This window comes from Amblyomma americanum, chromosome 9 (genome assembly GCF_052857255.1).
Source record: "Amblyomma americanum isolate KBUSLIRL-KWMA chromosome 9, ASM5285725v1, whole genome shotgun sequence".
Classification (NCBI taxonomy): Eukaryota; Metazoa; Arthropoda; class Arachnida; order Ixodida; family Ixodidae; genus Amblyomma; species Amblyomma americanum.
The window spans coordinates 98,884,470-98,912,405 of NC_135505.1; the positions used below are offsets into that span (position 1 = coordinate 98,884,470).

General features: G+C 44.2%; 1 protein-coding gene across 1 annotated transcript in view; it reads left to right on the forward strand.

The window, feature by feature from the left end:
- The window catches only part of LOC144103849 (TNF receptor-associated factor 5-like), a 40,809-nt gene extending 13,675 nt beyond the window's left edge, over positions 1-27,134 (forward strand). Inside the window, exons 3-11 of the mRNA XM_077636555.1 lie at positions 4,572-4,730; positions 7,912-7,986; positions 9,843-9,917; positions 10,779-10,871; positions 13,915-13,977; positions 15,003-15,056; positions 15,868-15,930; positions 20,804-20,875; positions 23,940-27,134. Coding sequence (XP_077492681.1) covers positions 4,572-4,730; positions 7,912-7,986; positions 9,843-9,917; positions 10,779-10,871; positions 13,915-13,977; positions 15,003-15,056; positions 15,868-15,930; positions 20,804-20,875; positions 23,940-24,122 — 837 coding nt within the window. The 3' untranslated portion in view covers positions 24,123-27,134. The remainder of the gene's footprint in view (positions 1-4,571; positions 4,731-7,911; positions 7,987-9,842; positions 9,918-10,778; positions 10,872-13,914; positions 13,978-15,002; positions 15,057-15,867; positions 15,931-20,803; positions 20,876-23,939) is intronic.
- Positions 27,135-27,936: the final 802 nt, after the last annotated feature.

Sequence of the window (27,936 nt, forward strand, 5' to 3'; positions counted from 1 at the left end):
GTGAAAAGTGTCCAATGACCCAGGGAGCCAATTATGCGCTTTTTTCCTCAAAAACAGCTGAGTTTAGACGACGGACAACCCTGGGAACTCGACTTCTTGCTTCGTGCAAACAGACACTGGAGTTCGTGAAGTGTGCGGGGAGTGCTATATAACCGAAAATCGCAAGCGGAAGGAGGAGGAGCTGCGTTTTTATGGAGGAAAAACGCTAAGGCGCCCGTGTGCTGTGCGATGTCAGTGCACGTTAAAGATCCCCAGGTGGTCGAAATTATTCCGGAGCCCTCCACTACGGCACCTCTCTCTTCCTTTCTCCTTTCACTCCCTCCTTTACCCTTCCCTTACGGCGCGGTTCAGGTGTCCAACGATATATGAGACAGATACTGCGCCATTTCCTTTCCCCCCAAAACCAATTATTATTATTAAGAGGAAGGAGGTCGAGAGTGCACAGACGCCAAACCAGGGAGACGCCTCACCACGCAGACGCCTGTGAAACGTCTAAATGGGCATTCGCTCCAGACTTCACAACCGCCAATGCCGATCGTTGAATAATGCGCTAAGCCAATAAGTTTAGAATGGCTTTTGAAGAAAGGCACTCGGCTACTGATCCGGAGTTCCCGGGTTCTAACCTGACCGCGGCGGCTGGGCTTTTGAAGAACGGCGCTCGGCTACTGATCCTGAGTTCCCGAGTTCGAACCCCGGGTTTGAACCCGACCGCGGCGGCTGCGTCTTTATGGAGGAAAAACGCTAAGGCGCCCGTGTGCTGTGCGATGTCAGTGCACGTTAAAGATCCCCAGGTGGTCGAAATTATTCCGGAGCCCTCCACTACGGCACCTAATTCTTCCTTCTTTCACTCCCTCTCTTATTCCTTCCCTTACGGCGCGGTTCAGGTGTCCAACGATATATGAGACAGATACTGCGTCATTTCCTTCCCCCCCCCCCAAAAAAAAACAAAAAACAATTATTCGAACCCGACCGCGGCGGCTGCGATTTTTTGGAGGCAGAACGCTAAGGTGCCCGCGTGCTGTGCGATGTCAGTGCAGGTTAAAGATCCCCGGGTGGTCGAAATTATTCCGGAGCCCTCCACTACGGCACCTCTTTCTTCCTTTCTTCTTTCGCTCCCTCCTTTATCCCTTCCATTACGGCTCGGTTCAGGTGTCCAACGATATGAGACAGATACTGCGCCATTTCCTTTCCCCCAAAACGTATTATTATTATTGGATGAAAGGAAAATGGTGCAGTTTCTCTCACATCTAGGTGGACACCCTAACCGTGCAGTAAAAGAAGGGTATAAAGGAGGAAATAAAAGAACAAAGGAAGAAAGAAGTGCCGTGGTGGAGTTTGGAATAATCACGACCAGATGGGGATCTTAACATACACACTGGTATCGCACAGCACACGGGCGCCTTAGCGTTTCACCTCCATCGAAACGCGGCCACCGCGGCTGGGGTCGAACCCGGGTACTCCGTAACACTTGTTGCTGGGCTAGTTGGTGCATAGTTCTATGTACAAACTTCAGCGCAAAATGAGACACATTCACAAGAAAGGTGGACAAGACAACGCGCTCTTTTTTTCGCGTTTATTTAGCGCGTTGTCTTGTCCACCGGGTATTTCGGATCAGTAGCCGAGCGCCCTAACCATTGAGCCACCGCGGCGGGTGAGCACATGAGTGCGTTTTGCCTTTCGCCTCCATCGAAGTGCGCTTAGATCGAATAATTTTAAAGCGAAAGCTTAAAGTTTCTCTGGGTTAGCTGCGGCTTACCCACCGCGGTGGCTCAGTGGTTAGGCGCTCGGGTACTGACCCGTAGCACCCGGGTTCGAACCCGGCCGTGGCGGCCCTGTTTCGATGGAGGCGAAACGCAAAGGCGCCAGTGCGCTGTGTGATGTCAGTGTACGTTGAAGATCCCCAGGTGTTCGAAATTATTCCGGCGCCCTCCACTACGAGACCTCTTTCTGTCTTTCTTCTCTCAGTCTCTTCTTTATCCCTTCGCTTACAGCGCAGTTAAGGCGTCGGCCGAGATGTGAGCCAGATACTGCGCCATTTCCTTTCCCCAAAAACCAATTTACCGCGGCGGCTGCATTTTTATGGAGGCAAAACGCTAAGGCGCCCGTGTGCTGTGCGATGTCAGTGCACGTTAAAGATCTCCAGGTGGTCGAAATTATTCCGGAGCCCTCCACTACGGCACCTCTCTCTTCCTCTCTTCTTTCATTCCCTCCTTTATCCTTTCCCTTACGACGCGGTTCAGGTGTCCAACGATATATGATTCAGATACTGCGCCATTTCCTTTCCCCCCAAACCAATTATTATTATTATTATTATTATTTTAGCGGCGGCGCGTTTCTCCTACTACCCGCCGCGGTGGCTCAGTGTTTAGGGCGCTCGGTTACTGATCCGGAGTACCAGAGTTCGAACCCTACCGCGGCGGCTGTGTTTCGATAGAGGCGAAACGCAAAGGCGCTCGTGTGTTGTGTGATGTCAGCGCAGGTTAAAGATTCCTAGGTGGTCGAAGTTATTCCTGAGCCCTCCCCTACGGCACCTCTTTCTCTCTTTGTCTTTTTACTCCCTCCTGTATTCCTTTTCTTACGGCGCGGAAGTATCCGCGAGATGTGAGGCAGATACAGCGCCATTTCCTTCACCAAAAATCAATTTTCATTTTCATTTTTCGTTGAGGGTAGTTACTGGAAACCAATTTTTAGTTACTGCCCTCGAGGCTAGTTGCGCAGTTCCTACCCTTTTTTAAAAGTGTGTGGTAGGTTATTGCTCAGGGCATGAATGCGAGACGAACACGACGGGAACCGGAGAAAGGCAATTTCTATCTGAATGATTGGAAGCTACTAGAACCATGAACAGTTAAAGAATGGCCAACGGGGCGAGCGCTCACTATCGCGTGTGCAGCAAGCGCCCTTCAGGCATAAATAATAATAATTGGTTTTTGGGGGAAAGGAAGGAAATGGCGCAGTATCTGTCTCATATATCGTTGGACATCTGAACCGCGCCATAAGGGAAGGAATAAAGGAGGGAGTGAAATAAGAAAGGGAGAAAGAGGTGCCGTAGTGGAGGGCTCCGGAATAATTTCGACCACCTGGGGATCTTTCACGTGCACTGACATCGCACAGCACACGGGCGCCTTTGCGTTTTTCCTCCATAAAAACGCAGCCGCCGCGGTCGGGTTCAGGCATCAAGATATCGCTTTTTGTACTGACACTATAAACTATTCGCTGCGGTAACAGTCGCTTTACTTTCTTACTGCAAAGTAAAAAGGCTACTCAATTAAGCGGCACCGCGGCCGTCGTTATTAACCGAAACCGGCTGGCCCGCATTTGATTTGTACGGCATCGCTATTGTCAGCATTCTCCGCAGATACGGAACTTACTCGTAGCAGTTAGTTTCACCGAGATTCAGTGACACTACTTCTGACTGCTAGTGTAGCAACCATATTGCAGCAACACATGGGCTGAATGACGGCTCTATAAGGTTGGCCACTGCGCTTCTGCACTGCGCCGTGTTATACCCTGACAACACGTACGGTCACTCAGTAAGGGGCTTTGTTGAAGAAGCTCGTTTTTTAGGAAAGGAAATGGGGCAATAACTGTGTCACGTATCTCGGTGCACACCCGCATCGCGCCGTAAGGGGTAAGGGAAGAAACAGTGAGGGAAGAAAGAAAGAGGCGCCGTAGTGGAGGGCTCCGGAAGAATTTCGACCACCTGGGGATCTTTAACGTGCACTCACATTAGAAGTTGCAGTGCCTCAGATTAGCGTAAAGAGGACGACAAAAACATGAACGAGAAAACACAGCTGCCTGGAAGGCACCCTAATGCAGCAGAGTGACGTACAACCTTTGTCAAACGTTTATAGCCCACGGCGTTTTGGTTCTTGGTCACGCCATGTGGGTCATTATACATTTCCAGTGTTACAAATCTTTTGAAGGCTAAGAAGAACTTCGGTCTTCTCCGCTTTGAAGGTTAATGACAAACGCAGATGATAGAAAAGCTCCGCTATACTGCTTAGAAACAGACCACCCTGGGCTCTAAACTATAGAAAAAGACTGCACGCGATCTTCAAGTGACAGGTAGGCGTCGCCAGGAGCGGGCGACACAGTCTGCCTTCCAGTACAAAATAGGAGTGTAACTTGAGCAGGCGGGGACCGCAGCGGTGGCCTAATGGTTGAGTACCCGCCTCGCCGTATGCGGGAGTTGCAGGGCTCGATCCCCAGTGCCGCCGTGCACTCACCGGCGACACAATGGGTACAAGCTCTACCCTGGCCTGGTGCTCGGCTTTCCGGAGGTGAAATTCCTGGAAAATTGATCTTTGACCCCACCTTGAGCAAACGAAAATACCTTGTGCCATTGCGCTCTTTGGCCGCAGCTGCCCTTGCGCCATAAAAATGCAGTATCATCAACAACTTGTGCAAGGATGCCACAACCTTGCTCTGCAAGTTGCTGTATGATACTGCCGAAGCTCACGAAGATGCCTTAAATTTGGGAACCTGATTGGTAACACGCTTTTCACCGTAAGCTGACTGCCGTAGTAAGCGTGGAGCATTGCTTGATCAGTGTTCATGGCGTTGGTGTGCAGAACCACATCCGCGACTGCCCGTACATGAAGAAGCGGTGTCCGCTTTGCGAGGAGGACGTGCTGTCCAAGGACCTGTTCAGCCACCTGGGCAGCGTGTGTGCCAAGAGGCCGCTCGCATGCGACCACTGCGGCCTCAACTTCCACAAGGAGCTGCTCAACGTGCGTATTCTGGGCCGACTGTATGTATTTGCAGTGAACGTCTTCCATTCCAAGGATGCTCGACTGTGGACCTCATAAAAGAGAAATAGCGAGGAGAGAGATAGAGAAAACTTTATAAGCTTTATGTAAGTAATGTTCAGCAGTCTAGGAAGGAAACAGCATTTTACAATTAGTAGTGAGGTGCTGGGAGTGGGAAAGGAACACCTCTACTTAAGGCAGGTAGCGACCACCGATCCGAATCAGGAGAGAAAAATAACTAGAAGAATATGAATGGGGTGGAGCGCATCTGAAATGTTCTCTCTGGTCATGGATGACAGCTTACTGACATTCCTCAAGAGAAATGTATATAACAGCTGTACCGTACCAGTGCTCAACTGTGGGGCAGAAAAGTGGGGGCTAACAAAAAGGGTTCAAATTAAGGACAACGGAGAGTTATGGAAAGAAAAATATGTGTAACATTAACTGACAGGAGGAAGACGGCAGAGTGGGTCAGGAATCAAACACGGGTTACAGACATCCTAGTCAAAATCAACAGGAAGAAAGTGGTTTGGACAGGGCATGTACTGCGTAGACAAGATGACCGATGGTCCTTAAGGGTAACAGACTGGATTCCAAGAGAACAAAGTCGCAGCAGTGGGCCGCAGAAAGCTAGTTGGGTGGATGAGATTAAGAATCTTGCGGGGCCGCAGATGGGGATGGGCAATGTTAATTGAAGAGATATGGGAAACGCCTTTGCTCTGTAGTGGGCGTAGTCAGGCTCATGATGATGATTATGAAGCTTTTTCAATGTTGGGTGAGTCAGGTAGGCAGATGCCTTAGTTCAGGACTCTAGTGGCATGCGCTGTTGCCTGGACCCGTCCGATGGTCTGACGATGGCCCTCCAGAACATTGCTGGTCAGGGCTGCCTCCCACTGCTAGCATGATGTCTGATGTTCTCAGGTGGGATGGTTTTATCTGTGGAATAGTGGAATGTGGAAATCTGTGTAGTGTGGAATAGCGCGGTCTTGCCGCCACAACAGGGTCAAGCAGGTGGGGTGGTATCTAGAAGGGTCGAGAGGCTGTACAAGTACAGTTTAGGGAAGGTGTTTACCGGTATTTACCTCGAGAATGTGGGCTTTTCTGTGGTAAGTTTAATATCAGGAGGGGAATATTTCCTTTGATTCAGTCTTAGGATTTCTAGCAGTTCACCATAATTTGATGGTAGAGGGCTCAGGATCCGCTCCTTTGGTTAGCTCGCGAGCTAGATTGTTTGCCGACTCATTGCCTTTAAGCTGTCTGTGGCCCGGTGTCCACGTAATGCTGTGCAACTGGTGTAAAATGGGTGAAAGGCCCGATGGTATCAGCAAGGTCGTCGTTGTTTTTGGAGCTCTTCGAATCGTTTATCATATGGACTGTTTTATCCGCCTGATCTTAGAAAAAGACACGCCAAAGCTACATCTGGAACTGGCCAAAAGGTATAGCGAGCAGAGCACGGCTGCACAGTGACACATAGCGGGCGACGTCCCGCGGATTGCAATGTTTTTGCAAAAGTATGGGCGCAGATCTAGATGCGGTAAAAAAACTCACACTCCCTCCCGAATGAGTAAGCAATTCTTGACACGCTTTATTTTGTGTCGCTAACCCCGCCTTTCTCCTCAAAACAGGTGCTTATAATGTGTAAGTATAGAGTTCGCACTCTAGTGCCAGAAGCTTCGTTTCCACCGACTGTTTGCCAAAGACATTATGAACATGTACTTCACCATTTCGTCCGTTTGTTTTGTCAGTGAACACAGAAATCTAGGAGTCACTTTGTGGGCAGTGAGAGCACTTCTTGTTATTTAAAAGCAACTGTTCCTGAAGAAACATGAAAAAAAAACATGAAACTTTCTTATCACATAAAAGGAAGTCACAGAAACAGCTTCGAGATTTCCGTTGAATTTGGTTACAGGAGAGGCTAATGAGAAACACCCAACTACTTACGAGAAAAACTAACAAAATTACGCATCAAGGTTGCCCTTCGGGTTTAGTATTGCTTACTATCTCCGTATTTTGTGTTCAAGCAGTCATCTAAAGAGCACCCTGCTTCATGGGATAAAATCACATTTACGATTATGCTTTCTCTTTAATGCGTTTGACCAGGGCTGCTGTTTGTGCTCTTGCGAATAAATACTGCTCCTCGCTGCCATTGAGGTCACGTCACGTTCGTGAGCCGCGCAGGTCTCGTGATATGTTAAACCAATACAGACCCTCATTCTGGGGCGTGTCACTAACAGATTTGCTGTAAAAAAAGGTTGGAAAGCCCTTTAAAGGTAAAACCATATTACCAAGGGCACCAGCACTTAATCAGAGTGAAATACTGAGATAAAGAAGAGGAGCTGGTGTAATGGCAAGCATAAACAATTTGTGCGAACCATTTGATGGCAAGCACAAGGAATCACATCACACAGCAGGCAAAGTTGTCTTGGAAAGAAGCTCATTGGTTAATATTTATACAATTCTTACAGATTGCAACTTTTGCATGTGCCATGTTTTTGTCGGCGTGCCTGCCATAGTTGCCGCTGTCAGTGAAAAATAGCGAATTTATTCACTTTGAAAGTCCACTTGCAAGTTTTACTCGACAAGAACGAATATAATTGTTGGAGTAATGCTTTCGCACTTGCAGTCATGAATGGTCAAAGTGCGTAACGTCTAGCTGTGGAAAATTATGCAAAGTCCCAAATCTGACATTCGAGACCCCCGCCGCGGTGGCTCAGTGGTTAGGGCGCTCGACAACTGATCCGGAGTTCCCGGGTTCGAACCCGACCGCGGCGGCTGCGTTTTTATGGAGGAAAAACGCTAAGGCGCCCGTGTGCTGTGCGATGTCAGTGCACGTTAAAGATCCCCAGGTGGTCGAAATTATTCCGGAGCCCTCCACTACGGCACCTATTCTTCCTTTCTTCTTTCACTCCCTCCTTTATCCCTTCCCTTACGGCGCGGTTCAGGTGTCCAAAGATATATGAGACAAATACTGCGCCATTTCCTTTCACCAAAAACCAATTATTATTATTATTATTATTATTATTATTATTATTATTATTCGAGACCCGATGAAAACGTACGGCAGACCGCAGGGATATTCTGCTGGCTTTCACTGCATTGAGTCACAGCCAGTTAATCTTGTCCATTTCATTTAAAACATGACAAGCTTGTTTTCTCCTTCCAGGACCACAAGGCGAACTGTCCGGAAAAGCTTGTCATCTGCGAGTACTGTGGCGCCGATGGCCTGCTGCTGGGAGAGGTAGGCTTTTTGTCATTAGCAATTCTGCCAACCTCTGTGCTGCAAAAAGCTTATGCTCAGCTGAGTCTAGGCAACGCTGGCTGAACATGATCTTTAACACAGCATTGTTGAAACTGAGAGCGTCTGCAGCACTTTAGGTACGGATGGTACCTATGGTGTGCTGACATCAACTTTATAACTCAATGTGGTGCTTCCAGTGTTTGCCAAGAATAAAAAGCGCTCTGGGGCTGATGTGAGACGCAGTACCGTCATCTTAGCGAAATTGTGGTCATGATGAACGTGGCCGTTGTTAGTGTACCGCCATTTCTTTAGCAGTGACGCGCGACCACCGATCCACCGGCTTGTTAGCGAAATAAGTGAGAATAAGCGCGTGTGTAACACAGGGCTTCTTTCTCCGCTCCGCGCCGTGGTTAGGCGCTGACAAGCCGCGGGTCGATGATCGCGCGATACTGTTAAAGAATTGGCCGGATGTACAGTAATGTGTTCTTATAGAGCATCTTTACACATTTGTTGCGCAGAGAGTAAGAGTGTCTATAACTGATGATCGCCGTCTTCACTGAGTCTGTTCACGCTTGAGGCATGAAAGCATTTGTGAACTGTCTTGTGAATGCGTCCCAGTGTCCAAACTCATGAAGATGTCGTCGTCGTCAATCTGAATTAAGCGCTTGAAAAACTCACTTCGTGGCCTCATACGATAATTTTGAGACTAAGTTCAGGCAGAAAGCGGTCCAAAAACCTCATTCTCGCGTAATATGCCCATGAGTTAAGTCAAAAGTGCTTCTAGTGAAAACATGCACATGGAAACTTGCTCTGAAAACTGCACCTGCAGGTCTCCGCGCTTTCACCATGGTTTTGGTCAGCAAGACGCAAGAAGTTTGGTGTTGTATGGTCAATAGGAGTGCAGCCAGCTTATTTCTCATTTTGAGACCGGCACTTAACATACCGGGCTATGAAGTGTTAAATGGAGAGCACTACTAGCATTAGCAAAGTGTACATGAGATGTTAAACGGCGCAGAGATTGTACTGATAGCTATACGTGTACTGATAGCTATACGAGAGCATCAGCATAATAGCCAGCATCCATAGTGCTCAGCGTCCAGAACACATAATGGATCCAGTAAACACCGAATTCGAAGAGGAGTTTCAAGCACCTAACATTTGCTATATTGATATTGTAGCCTTCGAAAGAATATAGGGCGATACCGGGAAATATGAAATTGTAAAAAACACGCGATGCAGTGTGGCGTCAGTTCCCGCTGCTGTCGCCGAGCTTTCGGCTCTATTCATGGTTGTAGTGGCGAGAGCATGCTACGATAAGCAACGGCCACTGGACGTGGGTGATGTCGGGGAAGAAATGCCGAGAAGCTCAGCTTGGAGAAAACAGAAAAACTAAATGTTGTAACATTAACTTGTGTGCTTATGTTGACCGCTGAAGAAAAGTATTTGTGGTGTGGGAACCGCTTTTTGGACATCGTACCGATAACAAGGCGATTTTCGTGATCGAGAAAAATGTGCCCAGAGTCGCTTTTATTCCCTTGCACGCGCAGGTTTTGTCCGTAGTTTTATTTTTCATCTTGGCTTTCCTTTACGTTAAGTAATCAATGAGTTATTAATGATTACCAGAAACAAGTTATAAGGACGTGTTCTACATTTGACCCCGTATATTTCACCACATGTTTCCTTTTTAAGCTGCTGTCGAGGTTTTTTTGCTCCGAAATATTAGCTGTAATATATACGCTCTGATCGATGGTAGATCGATTTGCGATTGTAAGCTTAAATGCCGCACTTAATTTGTGCTTCAAAGTCTGTGAATTACAACTCATGGGATGTGTCTGCGTTTTGTGCCTTCATTTCAGTTGCCTCTGCATTACGAAGAGTGTGAACTGAAGCCGTGGTGTTGCACGATGAAGGATTACGGGTGCACATTCGAGGTGGGGTTCTTTCGAAATCGACATACTCCCACTTTTTCTTGCAGAACTTTGAATGTGGTAGGTGGTGAAGTTATAAGATGTCAATAGTTAAACCAGAACTAAACACAATGTAATAAACGTTGTCAACGTCCTTTACGGCTTTGTTTTCAAAGAGTTAGGTCAACGAAGCGGATATATAGTGCTGTTTCTGTAGGATGAAGAACGAAATGAATAATGGTGACAGGAAGGACAACTTGATTCGTGTAGGAGAAGAAAGGAAGTTTTATCGAAAGCGAACGTTAACGAATGAATTTGTTGGATCTCAATCTTAAGTGCCTTCGCTGCAGCGTCTATATGCAAAACAATATCTGATAAAGACAATAAGTACTATCATATACCTAATGAAGTAAGTGATGCGGGACGAAATCACGGTCAGTATCTTACGTGTCTGTTTTCATGGAGCGGCTAGTGTGGTGCTTCGGACTATGCTGCGAAACTCAAATGCACTTGTTCTTACCGAAATCTTATTCAGAGTTTGAAACTCGTTGACCAATATTATATGAAGTGCATATGACTAGTTTTTACCTGTTCAGTATGGAAAGAGCATATTTCGCAAAGTAGTACTGCAACAAGGATGGCTGCATGTTTTGAGCTCAAGTGCAAAGAATGCGCGTTTTGTGTACAGCAATACTAGTTCCTTGATTGGCTACCCAGACGCTGGTCCTAATTTGTTCATCAGACTGTAATACTGCTCAAGAAACATAAACAGATCGCGTACATAGGATCAGCTGAATGATGTTTTTGTGCCTGCTGTACGATACTGTCCGCGACAGAAGTTTCACATGCTCATAATATCTGTATCTGTTCTTTCTTTTTCCACAGGGTCCCAGAAAAAGCCTACTGGAGCACCTGACATTTGAGGACCATATCCACATCATAGTGACTCATTTCAAGGAGCTCTCTGTCGTTAATAAGGTAAGTTGAGGAGTGGACAACCAGTCCCTACATGCACATGATGACACGATGCGAAAAACTGGCAAGCGAATCACACGAATACAAGGAAAAGAACGGCGGCTGCAAGAATGTATAGGTAGTTCTATTAAAAAAAATGCGGATATAGGAACCTTACATGTTGTTTTTCCCAAGCAAAATCTGCACAGACCGCATGGAACGTTTCTATATAATATTGTATTTGCTTTTGAAGCTAAAGTACTTAAATTAAACGTCTATGCCACATTTTTTTGCTGTGAAATTGTGTTTCATTAGGTTGTTTTACGCAACCTGAATTCATGTTAAATAACATGGAGGTAGGCGTTGTCTGAATATACTTCTTTTCACTTAGAAAATACTCAGCCTGTGAAAGCTTGGCGTCCATGAATCGAGTACCTTACAATTTCTATGCTCTAAATGATCAAGCGTGCGGACCTTAAGCATAAGTCTTTTCAGTAATCTAAACATTCTCACTTAATGCCGTCACAAGCTGTAATGAAAAGCTGCGAAGAAAATTGCTTTTTTTTTACTAATGGTCGTTGAAAGCTTGGTACTTTCTCTGCGGAGTCTTTAGTGCTGGCTGAGCCAGTGATAATCAGCATAACGCCAAGGTTTTGCGCCAGGTTCCAAGGCTGTCGGTGTAGGTGAACGTTAAATCGTAGGAAAGCTGTGCATGTTGTTGTATGTCGTATGCATGCTGCACACTGAGGTGAAACAAATATTGTTATTTACTTTTCGAACTTTTCGAAGGGAAACAGTTTATGGCACTCTTCCCCGCGGGCTTGTGTCCCATTCGGACCCCCCTTGTTCTTCGTGTTGCTCATGAAAGCGCCCACCTAATTCAAGTCTAGCAATTTCGGTGGTGGTGGTGGTAGTGGTTTTATTAAAAATAATAGTAAAAAGGAAGGAAAAGATTTTTGCTAGCCCCGGCATCTGCCATCGATACTGAAGCACCTGAGCTGGGGCAGCGGAAATAAAAGACAGCAGGCAGAATGGAGAAATGAAATGAAAGAGGTGAGGGGACGAAAATACTGCTATGAATCTTTGTACGGTTTTTGTCGCCAAGGTGGTTCAGTGGCTATGGTGCTCGGCTGCTGGCCCGGAAGACGCGGGTTCGATCCCGGTCGCGGCGGTCGAATTTCGATGGAGGCGAAATTCTAGAGGCCCGTGTACTGCGCTATGTCAGTGCACGTAAAAGAACCCCAGGTGGTCGAAATTTCCGGAGCCCTTCACTACAGCGTCCCTCATAGCCTGAGTCGCTTTGGGACGTTAAACCCCCATAAACCATAAACCATATGTCAGGCGTTTAAGATCTGTCCTGTTGTGTAATTAAAGGATGTCATTGGCATGGATCAATCCTGCCAAGCGACTTATTTGCCGTAGGACTAATCACTGACAAGATAGATAAACAACTATGGAGATGCTTAAGTCACCTTTAGACAGGAATGAGATTGCATTGAATTTCCCATTGGTCGTAGCTTCTTTTGCAATACCTCTGTGTGTGTCAATTTGTATCCAACTGTTGGCCCATGAACCGCCATTTTCACATTGCTAGCCGCAGTAGCAGGTATCCATTGTGGATGCGCTTTTGATGTGCTTTGAGATCTTTAGTTCTTTCTATGTAACTGGCTATGGCATTGGCGCGATGACCATTGTCCATTGTCCACTGAGAACTAATCCATCATTTCGTTCTCGTTCCCACTACTGATCTTTCTTGATCAATCGACTAGGCCATTTTTAATCCGTGGAGTAATTTGTCTTAATCCTTCTCGTAATCACTGTTAATGCAGTGCATTAATTATTGATTTTGATGCAGTTTTGAATTTTTCTTCTGTGAATAGCGTTTCGAATTTCGTTCTTTTGAAGTCACTGATCTTGTGACGTCGTGATCTTGTAACGTCGAGTCACGTGATTGCTCTCGACAAATCAGCGAATTTCGAGTCACCGGACAGCCTCCGGGTTGCATCTGACGGGGACTCTAACGCTATTTAGGTTGCTTTCTGGCAGGTTGCGATGCCGTCACAAGGCCGCGTGACCTCTTTCGACAAATAAGGGCAGCCCATTATGGCAAGTTGCGATGACATGACAAGGTCACTTCATCTCTCTCGACGAATGAGGGAATTTCTTGACATCGGATAGCGGATTTTGCACCTGTCGTGGAGTCTAATGCTATCGCAATAAAACCTAATTGACAAGCTTATTTTTAGCTTTCGTTTATACCTTTTACGTGTAGCATAAAATTGCGTGGCGTTGATAGACATCCCTTGCGTAAGTCCCCTCTTAAGTCTTTATCTTTACTCTCGCTGCACCTTGCTTTCATTTCGGAATTGCTGGTACACACGATGTTCTTTTTTGTGGCTTTTGTTTACCAAACATGTTGTTTTAGTGGCCACATACTCTGCTTTCAAGATTTGTTATAACATGGTGTGGTTTATGATTTCTGCTCCTTTAACATTTAGGAATTCTATCCACAATATTCCTTCTTCGCTTGCACCGAGCCACCGCCATGGCATCTTAGTTATTCGCTAACAATCGCGCATTAAAAAGTTGTAGTTGACGAGCATGTCAACACCAGTGTAGGTGCGCAGATCCCTCGAACAGCGACCTCCACCTGATGTATCCTCTTTATACTTTTGCTTCAGTTCTTGTGCCACTCATATACGGACACCAATTTGGCACAGCTTTGCTAGGGGTGGAAATGAACAAAACGTTGTGTCTCTTAGCCCATTACATAAGAGAATTTAAAATTTTCAAGAAAAAACTTTTTCTCTTGTAATGTTCATGTCCTCCTATTGCTCCTGAATGTGAAAAGCGATTGGGTTCACATAATTCATTTGTCTGCTCGTGTTATAGTTGGAGTTGTGGCTCTGTCTCGCAGGTGTTTCAGCTAGTATCAGATCTCGCTACGCATAACAGTGGCAGAAAGTTTATGTCAGAGGGTTGCCTGGATCGTGGAATGTACTGGTACCTCATAATACCGTCACAGTAACGTTGCTTGTTCTTAAACTAAGTTTTCATATTATTGCAGGAACAACAGGAAGAGATTGGACACCTCAACGTGCAGCTTGATGCGCTTACGAAGGCAGTGAAGGTGGGAACCTAATTGACACGTGTTTGTCCAGTTTCTTGATGTCAAAAACTCTCGCGATTGCCTTTGCAAAAGGCAATGTGCTTAAAAGGTTGCTGTTGTGGGCTTGAAAGTAGTCATTTTCTTACCAGGCGAAATAGAAAGCTAGCTTAGTTGTAATTTATTGTTCAGATCAGCTCCATGTAGTTACTGAGAGATATAGTATAAACTAGGAGCAACGAAGACTGCTAAATGAGGCTACCAATAATTCTTTCTAGAAAATAACAAGAAACTGATGTGACAATAACTACTCTCGAACTTCTAAGCGCCAGTTCGCTGTGAATATATTATGTGTAAAAGGAATATCATTGCACAGCTTCATGTGCAGCTCTTTGTCTTCATGATATATAAATATGCTGCTGCTGTGATCCTATCAGTTATCACAGGGCGAACATCAGTTAAAGCTGCGTACCAGCGTCAGCTAGCTTGAAGCTACTGGCAGAAAAACGAGAGAGAGGAAAGCTTGATGCTGTAGTTTTTGAGATAATTACTTCTTCAAGCATCTGTTAATAACAACCTCAATTTTGCCACTGCATAACCGCCTGGTTTGTCGGCACTGTTTACGTTTTGTAGGGAGTATACCTTAAGTACGATGACTTGGTTGTGACGGAGGAATTCATACCAAGCCTAAGCCCACAGTGCTTCATCGGGTCGTGTGAATAGGACAGGTGATGTTATTGCGGGGCAAAAGGGTGCTAGTGCACAGTTAGCTCGCTAAAATAGTGTTTAATAATAACAAGCAGCATCCGGGCGCCATCAAAAGCCCTGGAGAGAAATGGTACTGTTTAAGATCTTATGCCCACTTCAAGAGCAGTTTGAAATGTTTATTCCATGTGAAAAGTTATCGACTACATCGTATTTCCTCAAACTTTGCAAAGATCGCTTCTGGAGACTCTCATATAGGATACATTGAATGTGAGGAGTTTACATGCGGAAATACAGAGGAGTAGGCAGGTATAGCGAGTTTCAGCGAAATTTTCATCTTGCAGGAGGGTAACCGGAGAGTGTCTACAACGCTTCAAACCATCAGCAGAGCACTGCACGTAAGTACTCATTTGTTATGCACTCCCGGATGCATCAATCCATATATTCATTGTCACGAGAGGAGACAAAAATATTAAAAGTAGAGTGCTGTGGGCTTACTTTTTTAAGCTGGGGAAGAGGAAGAAAGTTATGCAAAATGTGCACTGTTTTGCACATCGCTTGGCTTTAAAGGAAGCTTCTTTCTGGTATTTTTCTGATATACGGTCACAGAACAGATTCCCGCAGTTTCAGTGGAAAACCATTGCTAGATGTCCTTTTTACTGTTCTCAGCATAAAGCGAAAAACTGTTCAACAAAGCCAATGCTTTACATCTATAAGCATCAATAATGCATGTTTTGAGAGTGCATAGGTCGAATAGTATTCCCAGTTCAGACCAAGAAACAAGATAACAAGGCACCTAAGCAGTTAACTTAAGAACGTTCGATTTGTTGATAACTTCTGTTTAATGTATCAAGCCTTGTGCAGCTTGCTACAGGTGTGCTTCGACAGGGGGGGACAACATATGCATACTAGAGAGGTGGAAGATTCATAACAAATAACAGCGAGAGAGCTTGACAACTACATGCCATGTCGATGTCTTTTACGCGCAGTTTTTTGAGTAGTGATGATGACAGCTAAACTGTGGGTTAGGTTTGATCTTAATTAGTATGTTACGTCAAAATCAGGGCATTAAACAGCTTTCCGTAGTCACCACCTGGTTCTTTTTCGCATAACATTTTATTTTTGAAGGAACAGGTTATGACGTGGCATTTTTAAGCCGAATGACAGTGTTACGAGTTCACTGAAATGATCCGCTGTTATGAATTGCAGGCACAGCAAGAAGAAAACCGAAAGTTAAAGGCAAAACTGGACGACCTGTCAAGGATGATTGAGGTAAAACATCAAGTGATAAGTTCACTCTATATCAGTTCACTATATATGACAGACCTTGCTGAATTTTACTGTCTTTAATGCGTAACCAAAATGAAAAATAAAACACCAGTGTTCACTTTTGTTTATGGTATAGTTAAACTAACATAACTTTTAAGTATCGGCAGTGAGGAAAAGAAAACTGAGCACAGGTGTGAGATGAAAAAAACGTGAAGGGTAAACTGAGCGGAGTGGTTTGGCAGAGGGATAGGCGGATAGAAAGAAAAGAGAATTGCGAGCATTTCTAGTTACTTGTGAACTGCTTTCTTACGTATATTAAAAAATACTGGATGGCGACGAAGTGTTTTCATATTACGCTTATTTTCATAAGTGTTTTCAGATAATGCACAGCGCTGGAAGCTACGGCAGCTGGAATGATATGCTTCTTCTGGAAAATGTGAAATAGTTTGGTTTAGAAAACGTGAAATAACCTGCAGGCTATTTGCATTTACGGCACTCGCTGAGAGGCTCTGCCAGCCTCTAGACGACATCAAGTCGATTCAATGCTCGCGTCTACATAGTCACTTGTCTTGTGCTCAGGCGTGGAGATAGGCTTTCATGGGTTTCCAGTTCTGAGCGACGGTTCTCATAAGTATACAGCACTCAAACTTTGTAGTAATAGTTCTTTTTTTGGCCATTTTATAAAATATTCAGCCTGGGAGAGGCGAAAGGAGGCAGACAAGGCATTCCTCCGGAGAAAGCCTACACCCAGGGTTCAATATAGACACCGGTGACTTAGCTAGCAAACACATTCACAATAAAACGGTTTTAAAATTAACACATTTTAATGGAAAATAAAGAAGCAGGGAAATGATGCTGACAATAATCAAATCTAACGAGTAACAACAAAAGTAAACAGTCGACTATCTAAGCAGGAAAACAGCTACGCAACTATTTAGCGGGAGACAAAAAGTTTCTAGAAGTAAATACGCACATTACAGTAGGAAAACAAAACACTCTGTGAAGTACATTATTGAACTATAGAGAGTAACAACATAACAATTATTTAGTACGATATTACAGAAGAAAAAGAAACTTCAGCTCTTCCTAAAGACAAACGCTTACTTTCTTGAGACGTTTTGACAACATAATGGTACACATTGCACAGGGCTGCGATTTGGTTACCTATGCTTTGTATTCCACATTTAGTTCCAGGTATTTCAGTGAATAGAGAAACAGTACGTTAATCGTATGTTATGTTTCTGGAAAGAAATGTATTGCGGGAAGAAATGGAATCGTGCTTGTCTTGACTGAAAATATGAACGGCCAAACACAGCTTGTAACAATGAAAGAGACTGCAGACATAAAAGTATAATTTTTTTCACTAGATATGGCTGCACACAATGCGTTTTGAGTTTTTTTTTTTGAGGAAAGAATTTATGGGAATCAGTTTTATTTCAGGTACTCCACACGAGATTGCAGTATACAAGGTGGGAATGAACAAGGACAGAATATATACTTGCGTCTTAACTAAGCTTGGGGGAAGGTGCCTTATAGGATAAGATCACGGAAAGAGATATAAGCAATGCTGTGATGGCAGCTAGTTGGTTTATCATCTTCACGTTTGCGCGCTATACTTAGGCACAAGAAGTAGTTACAAAAAAGAGGACAAGGCAGGTACGCACCTACCTGTTTTTTTTTTTTGCAACTACTCCTTGCGCCAAAGTATAGCGTGCAAGCCAAAGAGATCTGACCATTTTCATTCTAATGCTATTCGTATGATCTCTCCTCTCCGCGTCACAGGAAATACACACCAAGAAACTAGCAACTATGAGCTTTCACATTTAAGTTAAAAAGTCTAATTTGGTGTGATGGTGTAATGATTTGTTTTTTGGGTGGAGAATCATAAATTTCGTTTTGCTAGCATTTAATTGGACTTGCTTATCAGAAAACTTAATAATAGCCTTGTTAAGCCATGAATTTGATTACTGGTCAGAGTCTGAAAAAGTACATTTATATCACCGACATATAAGACAATATTAATAGTTAATGGAGTGTTCACAATGTAATTAATGTATACAGTTAATAAAAGAGGTCGCACAAATGAGGTGGCTAAAGTGACCGGCATCTAAAGTGACCGTTAAGTTTATTACACGTAAGACACGTGCATAATTAACTGTACTGATTATTCAGGGGAAAGATCCTTTTTTAACTCCCTAGTACTGCATCAAAACCGTGCCAAAGTAGTACAGGTTTGTGTAAGATACAAGAATATATAATAGAGAAGTAACTTTCGTTGATGTGTTTATTTTATTTTTGAAGTTCTTAAGTTCAATTAGGTCATACATGCCTCTAGATTAAAAAACCGGAAAAAATGTCGTCATTTTGTTTACTTCGTTTCAAGAGCGCAACTGTCATTCATTATTTTCTGGCCTCTTTATGCCTCTTTATATCTTGTGCCAGAATGCTGCATCGGACCTTTCTAATAGCCTTTAATAAATGTTTCCTTAACACGGGACGAGTCTATATCCCGTTATATATCAGTTCATTAATTACAAATATGAAATTACAAAACCTGGCGACGATATCATGAACACTACGCGCACGCTTGGGAGAATTAGTTCTCATCTTTTCTGGAAAAAAGTGAAAATAAGAACAAATGATCGCTAATTGAAGGACAACCTGTTTGATATACGTACTTCCCGGTGATTGAAAAATAGTGACAAGTAATTCAAACAATGTTTCTGAGTGCGGTTGCGCTAGTGTAAATGAATACCACTGTCGCATTATTAGACGTTATTTTACTTAATCTAATTTTTAGAGAGTTGACTTCGAGAAAGTTTACCTTAAAATAACGTAACGCAATATTGCGCTACTTCAGGTTTCAGAACTTCAGAAAAGAATCGTTATGTCGAAAAAGGTAACTAAATCACATTGAGCGAAGGACACAAAACCATTATGGCTTTTGTACGAGTAACTATGCAGACTGTTTCAAAGTTGTCATGCAGAAAATAATTGGACAGGATATCAAAACACAAAGAGTTATGCACATATAAAGACACATCAGCACACATCAGGCACATCAGTGCTTTCCGTCTCGAAACGCTGGAATCAGTTTTTAGCTAGCAAACTGTACGCCATTTGAATTTGAACTGAACTGTGTTTCTGTGTAAGCAATAAGGTCAAAATTAAAGTATAGTTCTACTTCTTCGGTTTCATTTTTTAAGCTCTTACAGTTTAAAGGATAAGAGGGCAATTTATTTCCCCGTTTGAGGCGCCACTTTTTAATACGTCAGTGATGACTCATAAGTAAAGTATGATTTGTTAAAAAGGTGTAATGCGCAGCCCAACAGCTTCATAAGCGAAACGATCTTATCAATGTACTCATCGCAAGCGATTCTGAAGGCTGCTTCTGCTCCTGGCTGCTTCTGAGTAAAAAAACCATTGCTTCCTTTTGTCTAAACAAAGCTGCGGTTCATTTCCGGAGCATTACATTTAGCGAGCCACAGCAACTTCATGATAAGAGTGGTCAGGTTATTGGTTACCAAAAAAAAAAAAACTGAACGTCCTTGTCGCATTCCTTTCGCTTTGAAGTCTAGTTTGTATATGTAGATCGTTTAGCAAATCTGATCAAGGCTACGGGCACCTCATCCAGTTCAGAAGGAAGGCGATGTAGCCCTTCAACGTCACTTGCTGTAATGAATGGCAAATCAAACTTCATCGCTAGGTTTTTACTTTTTCCAGCAGTATCGCCCTATGTCCACATTGTTGAGCCGGAATATATGGCGTTCTTTTTGTTTTCTGTGCAGAGATAGTTGTGCAGGGATAGTTGCACCGCCCTGGTCAAAAGTGTTCAGGCCCAATGGCATGCTTTTGAGCCGTGCAAAGAAGACCTTGCGTTGCCCCGGGAGAACAAAATGGCTTCGAAGGGCAGTGAAAGGGCTGTCCTTTCGCTAAAAAAGTTTGCGCTTGCAGGATGTTTTCCACTGCGCGGCTGAATATCGCACAATGTGACCTGAAGACTTTCGATTAAGGCTGCAAATGAGCCTCTTGACTTAGCTGCGTCGGTTTTTCATTCACAGTAATTGTTCCAGAAATCTCCCTGCTCTCCGTTCCTGCCAGTGAGTATGGGATATGGTTAGGTAAGGGAGTGAGGAAAAATATGCTTCGTATGATTACGTGATTCAGGTGAAGAGCGTCCCCTCTGCGATGGAAGATGGCGGATGTCGCCTCTCCATTTGGTGTGACCATTGCTGGAGGCAGGCTTGGTGTTTTCTCCCGAAACATTTTTCCAGTCTTTAAAAATTAAAGATTACCAAGTCGAAATTTAAATTTTCAAAATATTGATTCCATTGGCTTTTACGCTGTACCAAATTTTAAGCTAAATCTTTAAGTTTTTTCATTCATTTATGCCAACAATCTTCTAGCCTTTTCTGAGCAATGCCTACCGCGGGCGCATTCACACTGCCTTCGTTGCCTTTGAGATATAAGGCCTCGTTGATAGTGGGTGTGCCTGCGTTGATATCTGGATGAATAATGATGTTTTACAAAATGTCCGTCATTGTTTCGTGAAAATTACCAGATAGTGCGCATGTATCAACGTGTTAAGCATATATATCTTTTTAGGTGGGTTGTCATTCGCTGAGGAACAGGAAACTGCGTCTCGAATTATCATGCAGATATTATTCGAACTCATCTCCCACAAACGTCTCGCAACTGCGAAAATAGAGAAGTTGACATAGAAAAGCTCAAAAGTAAAGCAGTTTTAACATTATCAGGTCTGAAGAACCTCAATCTGCATAAATAATTTGCGAAGTGCGATTCATTCCGCTTCAAAGAAAAGTTCGACTCCTTGATTAATGCTGATTATCTAATTCTAAATTTTTTCCTTTTTCAGCAAAAAACTATCCACCCGATTCCGAGTTCAAAGATGGACGGCACTACCACGACACATCATCGGATTCCGGGGGTGAGTTACCATTTAACGATGGAGCGGAATGTGCCAGTGCAGACGCTAAGGAATAAAGAAGGTTTTGTTGAAGGTCCAGGTGAAGCATAAAAATATGGAGGTTGTTTTGCACAGGGCAAAAATAACCTGGTAGAATGAAGTGAATGGCAAATCAGCCTTTGGTGAGAACTTTAAGGGTACTACCTTTAGGCTATCAAGTGCCTACCAAGTAGCAGAATTTTCATTCATTTTATGGGCATCTATTTGCGTGAACAAGCCCGAAAGCCGCAAGGACGTTCCCTTTAGCTCATTCGAGGCACTGGACACTGAATGCAGGTATCATGATGGTTTCTGTTTTGTGCGGTCCATTTTTTCTGTTAACTCATGCCTATCGTAAAAATCAGGTAATAGTGCTGTTTACATGCAACACAGCAAACGTACTGTGCTTTCTATTGTACGAATGTCCGTTTCGTTGCGCTCTGTTTGATTTAGATGTTCCGTTCTCAACCTTCATTCATGGTAAAACAGCGCGGAAAAACACGAGGACGGAACAAACACGACTACACGAGCGCTGATTTTTTTTATTACGCACTTGTGTACATATACTATTCCCGCCAAACACTAAACAAAACAAAAAAATATTCAAGAAACACTGCGTCATCACTGAACATCTTAAATCTACCTTTCTGCAAATGCATGCTCCAAAAAGGTGATTTCGAGGTTAGCCAGTGAAAATGAGGACTTGCTAATGCATGCTGCACCCCCTTGTCGATGTGATATGCCTCTACTAGTTCCCTTACTATGTTTGAAGATGACGGATGTCGGATGAAGCAATGGGGCGCACGTGTGCTTAGGTTGCCTGCAGTGTTTGTTCCGTCCTCGTGTTTTTCCGTGCTGTTTTACCATGGACAGTAGTAACCAACTTTCTCAGCTATCCGTACTTCTCAACGTCCATATTATTGAGCTGCAAGGATCTCTAGGCCAGCACCCTCGCGGGCATATGGGCAGAATGCGAAGATGCTACAGTTGAGAGCGGATGTTCTAAACAAGTTATGCGCGATTCTTACGGTCTGCTAGGGTTTTGAAGAAGCATATGATCAGCAGCTTTGGCGATGAATTCTTGCAACCCAATATGAGATTTGTATGCATATACATAAATTTTCATGAAAGCAGCGCAGCAGTGCGGTAGCCAAGTTGCTACGCAAATATGCATGGCAGGTGAAGGTAACCGGCATGAGGCGCAGTCTCTTTGCGCGTGTTGCACGGAATATATTTTGTAAAACTTCGAAAATCTGCTAAAATATTAGAAACAACTTGCGTCTGGTTGCTGGCATCAAAATCAATAGAACACATTGCTGTCAGTTAACCTACCCAGTGTTCATTTCGCCTGAAATTCTTCACTTTGTTCAGCATTGAAGCCAAGCTCTAAGTACTGCTCCAATCGCGAGCTGCAGCAATACTTTAATTTGTTGACAAAGACTGATTAAAGCCCACGTTGTCTAGCGTAAACTCCGGTGGCGTTGGATCCCTTGCGTGTACCGTAGGAGAAAATGCTCTCTAAGGCGATGTTAGTCACAATGCTTACGTAGCAACATTTCTGCCCTGTCGAAAAAACGGTTCTGGGAATGTCGTTTAAGTAGACTGCAAAAGAGCCGCGCGGGGTGGCTCACTGGTTATGGCGCTGGGCTGCTGATTCAAAAGACACGGGTTCGATCCCGGCCGTGCCGATCGAATTTCGAGGGGGGCGAAATTCTAGAGGTCCGTGTACTGCGCGATGTCGGTGCACGTTAAATAATGAAACGCCCAGGTGGTCGAAAATTTTGGAGCCCTTCATTGCCTGTGTCACTTTGGGACGTTAAACCCCCATAAACCGAACCAAACCAAACCAAACCTAGACATCCCAAACTTACTTTAAGAACACTTCATAACTGAAAAAAATTGCGTTGGGCATATTTGCTGTCATAAAATTTTGTCAGCGGTAAATTATGTGCAAGTGGTACATCCACCAGAATAACGCGGTGTTGGTTGATAAGGTGTCATATTCTGAACGAAACAATCATTTATGGCACAATGCTTCTTGTTGCATTTCATTTTTCTGGCCGCTTAGTTCCCACGAAAGTCGCGTTCAACTAATTGTCTTCAAGAAGTGCGAAGAAACATTCTTACTGCGGCATTTTCTGTAACCCAGACCTGCAGGTGCCAATTGAATATTACACAGCATTCTTGGCAACTATGCTGGCTGCATCCGTGGCTCTTGAATCACTTTTGTTTTTACGCTTGAACTGAAGTTTGAACCATCTGTTGATCTCTTTTTCATGCAAGTAGTGTACTCTTAACTTTCTGCACGCCTCCTAGCCTTTGAATGGTATAGCATTACGATGAAAACCAGGAACATAAAGGACAAGTAGCTGAGACAACTTTAAGGACATTAAGGACAAATAGAAAATGGAGGCCGTCAATAGAGTACCGAGCTCTAAACACGAAGACAGCGCTCTTACCGAAAATGCACCTTTATCTGTTAGAGAAGAACAAAAAACTGAAATACAGGTGCCGCTATAATCGACCGATTTCATAACTGAAATGCATGCGTCGACACCGGTTTGGAGCGCCGATCCAGTAGGCTACGCTGTACCGCCATTGACTTGAAACAGTGGCAAACCGTCATTCTCGGTAAGATCGTCATGAGGTGTAATTGGCTTGCGGGAAGACTTTTAAATCCAACTGTCTAGCCGATAAATGCGCCTTTGGTTGCCGGAAAAATATGAACATAGCCAGGAAGAGGCAGATAATATATTTTGGCTGAGACCGATAATTGGATGGAGTTTTCGGCAGAATCCTTTTTAGAGTCAGCGTAATCACGAGTGCATGTCCTTAAGGCAAGGGTGCCGGACATTCGTTGAGAAGGTCCGGGCCCGATTCCCAGGGCCGGCAGGCATGTGCTGTGATTGTTGTTTCTTCTCCACGTTGCGCACAAAATGTCCGCTGTTGCTCAATTACATAACGTCACTTAAGTTAAGGGGTTCCTACTCGTTCAATGCTTCCGCACAGATGGAAATGCGCTTTAACCATGTGGCTTTTGTGACAGGATGGCACCATCGAGAGGGTCACGTACCCGCGGTTCGTCGAAGCCGGAGTCGTGTCACGGCCCGTGAGCGCCCGCGGCACTTCTTCCTCGTCAGCCGCCGCCGGCGCAGCGGTGGGCATCCCGACCGTGAGCATGATGGCCCCTTCGTCCACCCGAGTGGGCCGGCAACACCACAGCACCTGACAGACGCCCGGTGGTGGAGCGCAGGCCTCGCACCAGCACCACCTCCACCACCACCACCACCACCAGCATCAACACCAGCACCCACACCAGCACCCGCCTGGCGGCGGTGGTGCGGGACCTTCGGGAGTCTGAGGCGCTGCGAGCGGCGACGAGAGGAGTCGTCGTTCGCGTCCCTTCTTCAGCCCATGCTCATGCAAACAAAAAGGACGAAGGACAGGAGAGACGAGGAGGTCGAGCGAACTACTGTGCGCGCGCGCGTGTGTGTGTCCTTGTTGGCCTCATTCCTGGCCTGGCGCCTTCGAAGGGTATTCAGCGGGGTCGGTGCAGTGGTGGGTGTGCTCTCCGGGGGATACTTCTCCGGTGACGTGGTGTGACGTTCGGCGATTGTTGTTTTGCTGCTGCATTCGAGTTCCGTTTATGTCATTCTCATCGTTTGTGGCGAGCGTTCTTCCCTCTGCAGTGCTGGGAGCCAGCCTGAGGAGATCTCGGGCGCTGTAACATGGACACAAAGCAAAACAGTTGTTCCTTCGACGCTGATAAGTTTCCGGGGCCTCTGATATTGTTCTATACCTTGCTTCGAGTCTAACTTTGGCTACTATTTCTTTTGGTATGTTGTTTCTTGAAGGTGTGGAAGGAAATGATACACCCAGAAGTTGGTTACAAACCCACGTGAAATCAAATGGCTGAGTGCGAGATTATTTCTATCGAAAGTTGCAGACTGCTTTAAAAATGTTAGCTGTCAAACATTAAATTGCTTCGCCATTTACATTTTAGGTATTCCTTGCTTTGCTACACACAGGACTTAGCATCAACCACGAGTATAAGCTTAAAACTTCTGGTTAGGTGCTAGAGGACTCTTTTCTTTTGCGGCTTGCAGCAGCGCTGCAAACTGAAATTAGGTTTGCCTGGGCAGAGCATCCCCTCATTTACTTCATAGAGTGGTAATGTAGTACTCACTTCGTGGTCATCTGCTTAAGCTCCGAAAGGAATTACGACGGACGTTTAGGATAAAAAGGTTATGACATTTACAGGCGACATAAAATTTTCGAGAACAAATTCTGTTTTCAATACACCCGAGCTCTGGGTTCCAATTCTTCAATCACGTGTTAGCAACAAAGAGAGGAGAAACGCATTTATGCCTGCTAATTATGATGAATGTCTATGCCCAGTAAACTGAAAATTATTAAGGTATCGCGCTGGCTTCTGCTTGAAAATTATCATGACCACTACAGTGAATATAGAGCTCTTTTGAAAAATCTCATTATGACAGTGCAGTATCTTCAGAATTTCAAAGCATCAATTACAACTTTTATTTTGAAACCTGCCGAAATAATATGTTCACAACTTATGCATGTCAGGGTACTTTTTATGAGCTTTATAACGACACTAGTTTTGCTTCACCCACGAACAAAATTCTACTTTTTAGTGGTCCTTTACGCACTGATGGATGTTGTAGCGTATGCTGACTGCAGGATATTTGTATAGTTTCCAGCTTCCAGTACTTGAGAAGAGGTTGCTTAGTACTTGCGCTAACTTTCGAAACTTGTTGTTCTTTGCAGCATGCCGTTTCTTTAGAGCTATCCTGTAAGCTTCACACCGAAAATATACTTTAGGATTGCTTTCTTATATATCCTAAATTAGCCTAGACACTGCCTCAAGCCGCAATCAAACTGCCCTTCTTCGCTGATGCTCATTCTCGCTGACGCAACTGGAAACGTCTTGAATACATCTTGGCTTGAAGTTGCATCCATTACACCGATAAATCGACTGTTTACAGTAATAGAATCTCTTCCTTGCTGGTCTTGTCGTTTCAAGTCGAGAAGTTCTTTCCTATGTTTGGAACATGTTGAGCTCTGTGCTGCTTTTGGCAGCCGCAGCTTTTAGCGAAAACGTTTTCGTGTACACGTAAACACAAAAAGCTAGGCTCTTCCTTTCGAGCTACCGTCGGTGATTTAATTCAACTGGAATTCAACGTGATTTTCAATTTGGAATTGGACACTTTTATATGTTCACCTTAGGTAGCAATGTTCTCCCAAAAGTATTATTTCGTCGTCCTATTCTTTCACATTGTATTATATTATCGATGTAATTCTGAAGCGGCTAAGACAAAACCTTTGACAAAGTCAATGTGAACTAACAGAACTGCCATTAACCATGCTGGATGCAAGTATTTTTACTTTTATTAGTTACAATTTGCTACCGCTATCAATTATCCTACTACGAAACATTCCTCATTTCAGAGTGCAGCTTGTTTCATTTCATATGATATAGCTTTTTATCATTTTTGACTTCCATTTCCCTCAATACCCAGTGATGTCACGGCCCTGCCAAGACGCTTATAAACTGCTCGACGCTGGAACAAGTGCGATGGCGACTGAAGAGACAGGATGCTATTTTTTTTAATGGCTTCAGTGGCAAGTCAAAGGGTGCGGTTCATCCCCGCACCGGGGTATGTGCAAAGTTGCTCAAATGGACGCCGAGAGACTTGTATGCGTTCAGCCTGCGTGCTCCTGTATTGAGAGGACTGTTACCGGCGTAGGTCGGTACGCTGTAAGTTTGTGCGGGTTCACTTGTGAACCCGATGTGTAAGCAGCAATTGTGGACTCGATGGCGTGTTGGAAACAGCACAGAATCTTACGGCAGAAGGCCTTTCTTGGCGACGGCGAAGTCCCGCGATGCCAGGTTAGGTGTTTATTTGCACTGGTGTTTACTGTCTTGCAAAGGGCTGCTGCTTTTGTAAGCCTTCCGTAGGTATGGCACCTAGATGTCTACTGCAGCTGCTGCTGAGCGCTCGCTGGCTTTTTACTAGCAGTAAATAGTGCCACTGGCAAATTAAATGTCATCAACTATAATGTCAGGAGTTTTTGTGATATAGGAGTGTAAGTAGTTTTCGCTTTGATTTAGAATTACTCACATTGGCGCTATTTTCCGGAGAACCAACGTTTACAAGTTAGGCATCATTGTTCACTTTGATTCTCATGCATAACAGCCAATTAAAAATGCTTAAGGTTCTTTACTAGAATTTTCTCGCGACTATCTGAGGAGAAATCACCTCCCCACTTTGCATTTTGAGACACTAGAAAAAATTCAATGCAAAGCGAGAGAAGCTTGGCATCCACAACAAGTTCCGGAAGAAAATATGCATTATACGCCGCCAAGAAAGCCTCTGCTGCCTTTGGAAACGTGGTATCTCGTGAGAAAGGTCTCAGATGTTCGCAGTTCTTGCGTTTATTTTCCGTTGACTCCTTTGCCCACGAGCTAAAACTGCCACATGAGAACGTGCAGCGATGAACTCTTGGTGAACGTTAGGAGAGAAAACACACAAGCCATACAACCATGACAAAGCTCAAGTATGTCGTTGTCATATTATATACAGTATTTATGAAGTAGGCATAGTTGTACAGAAGAAACAGAACCCTATCGCTCTCTATACATTATATATAAATGAAGCTATATATATTATAAATATATAAATCTACATATAGAAATATATACAGAATACACTGAGTATATGTTATGCGCCATTGATTGCACATGAGGCAACTGCATGATGCACACATTCGCCTTTCTTACGGGTTTCGGGTGGCTAGGGAAGAAAATTGAACTAGTTTCATAAGCGATAATATTCGCACACGGTTCCTAAAATAAATAAAAAAGTATTTTACGTTTACGTGCCATTGGCATTTTATTTTGGCCGCTTTTCTGTCCACTACGTTGCCAGAGATATCACATTGGTGTATCTTATGTACGAAGATTATATCCCCGACACCAATCAACACCTGCGCCAAGGATGGAATTTCGTGAGAGAGTCGCA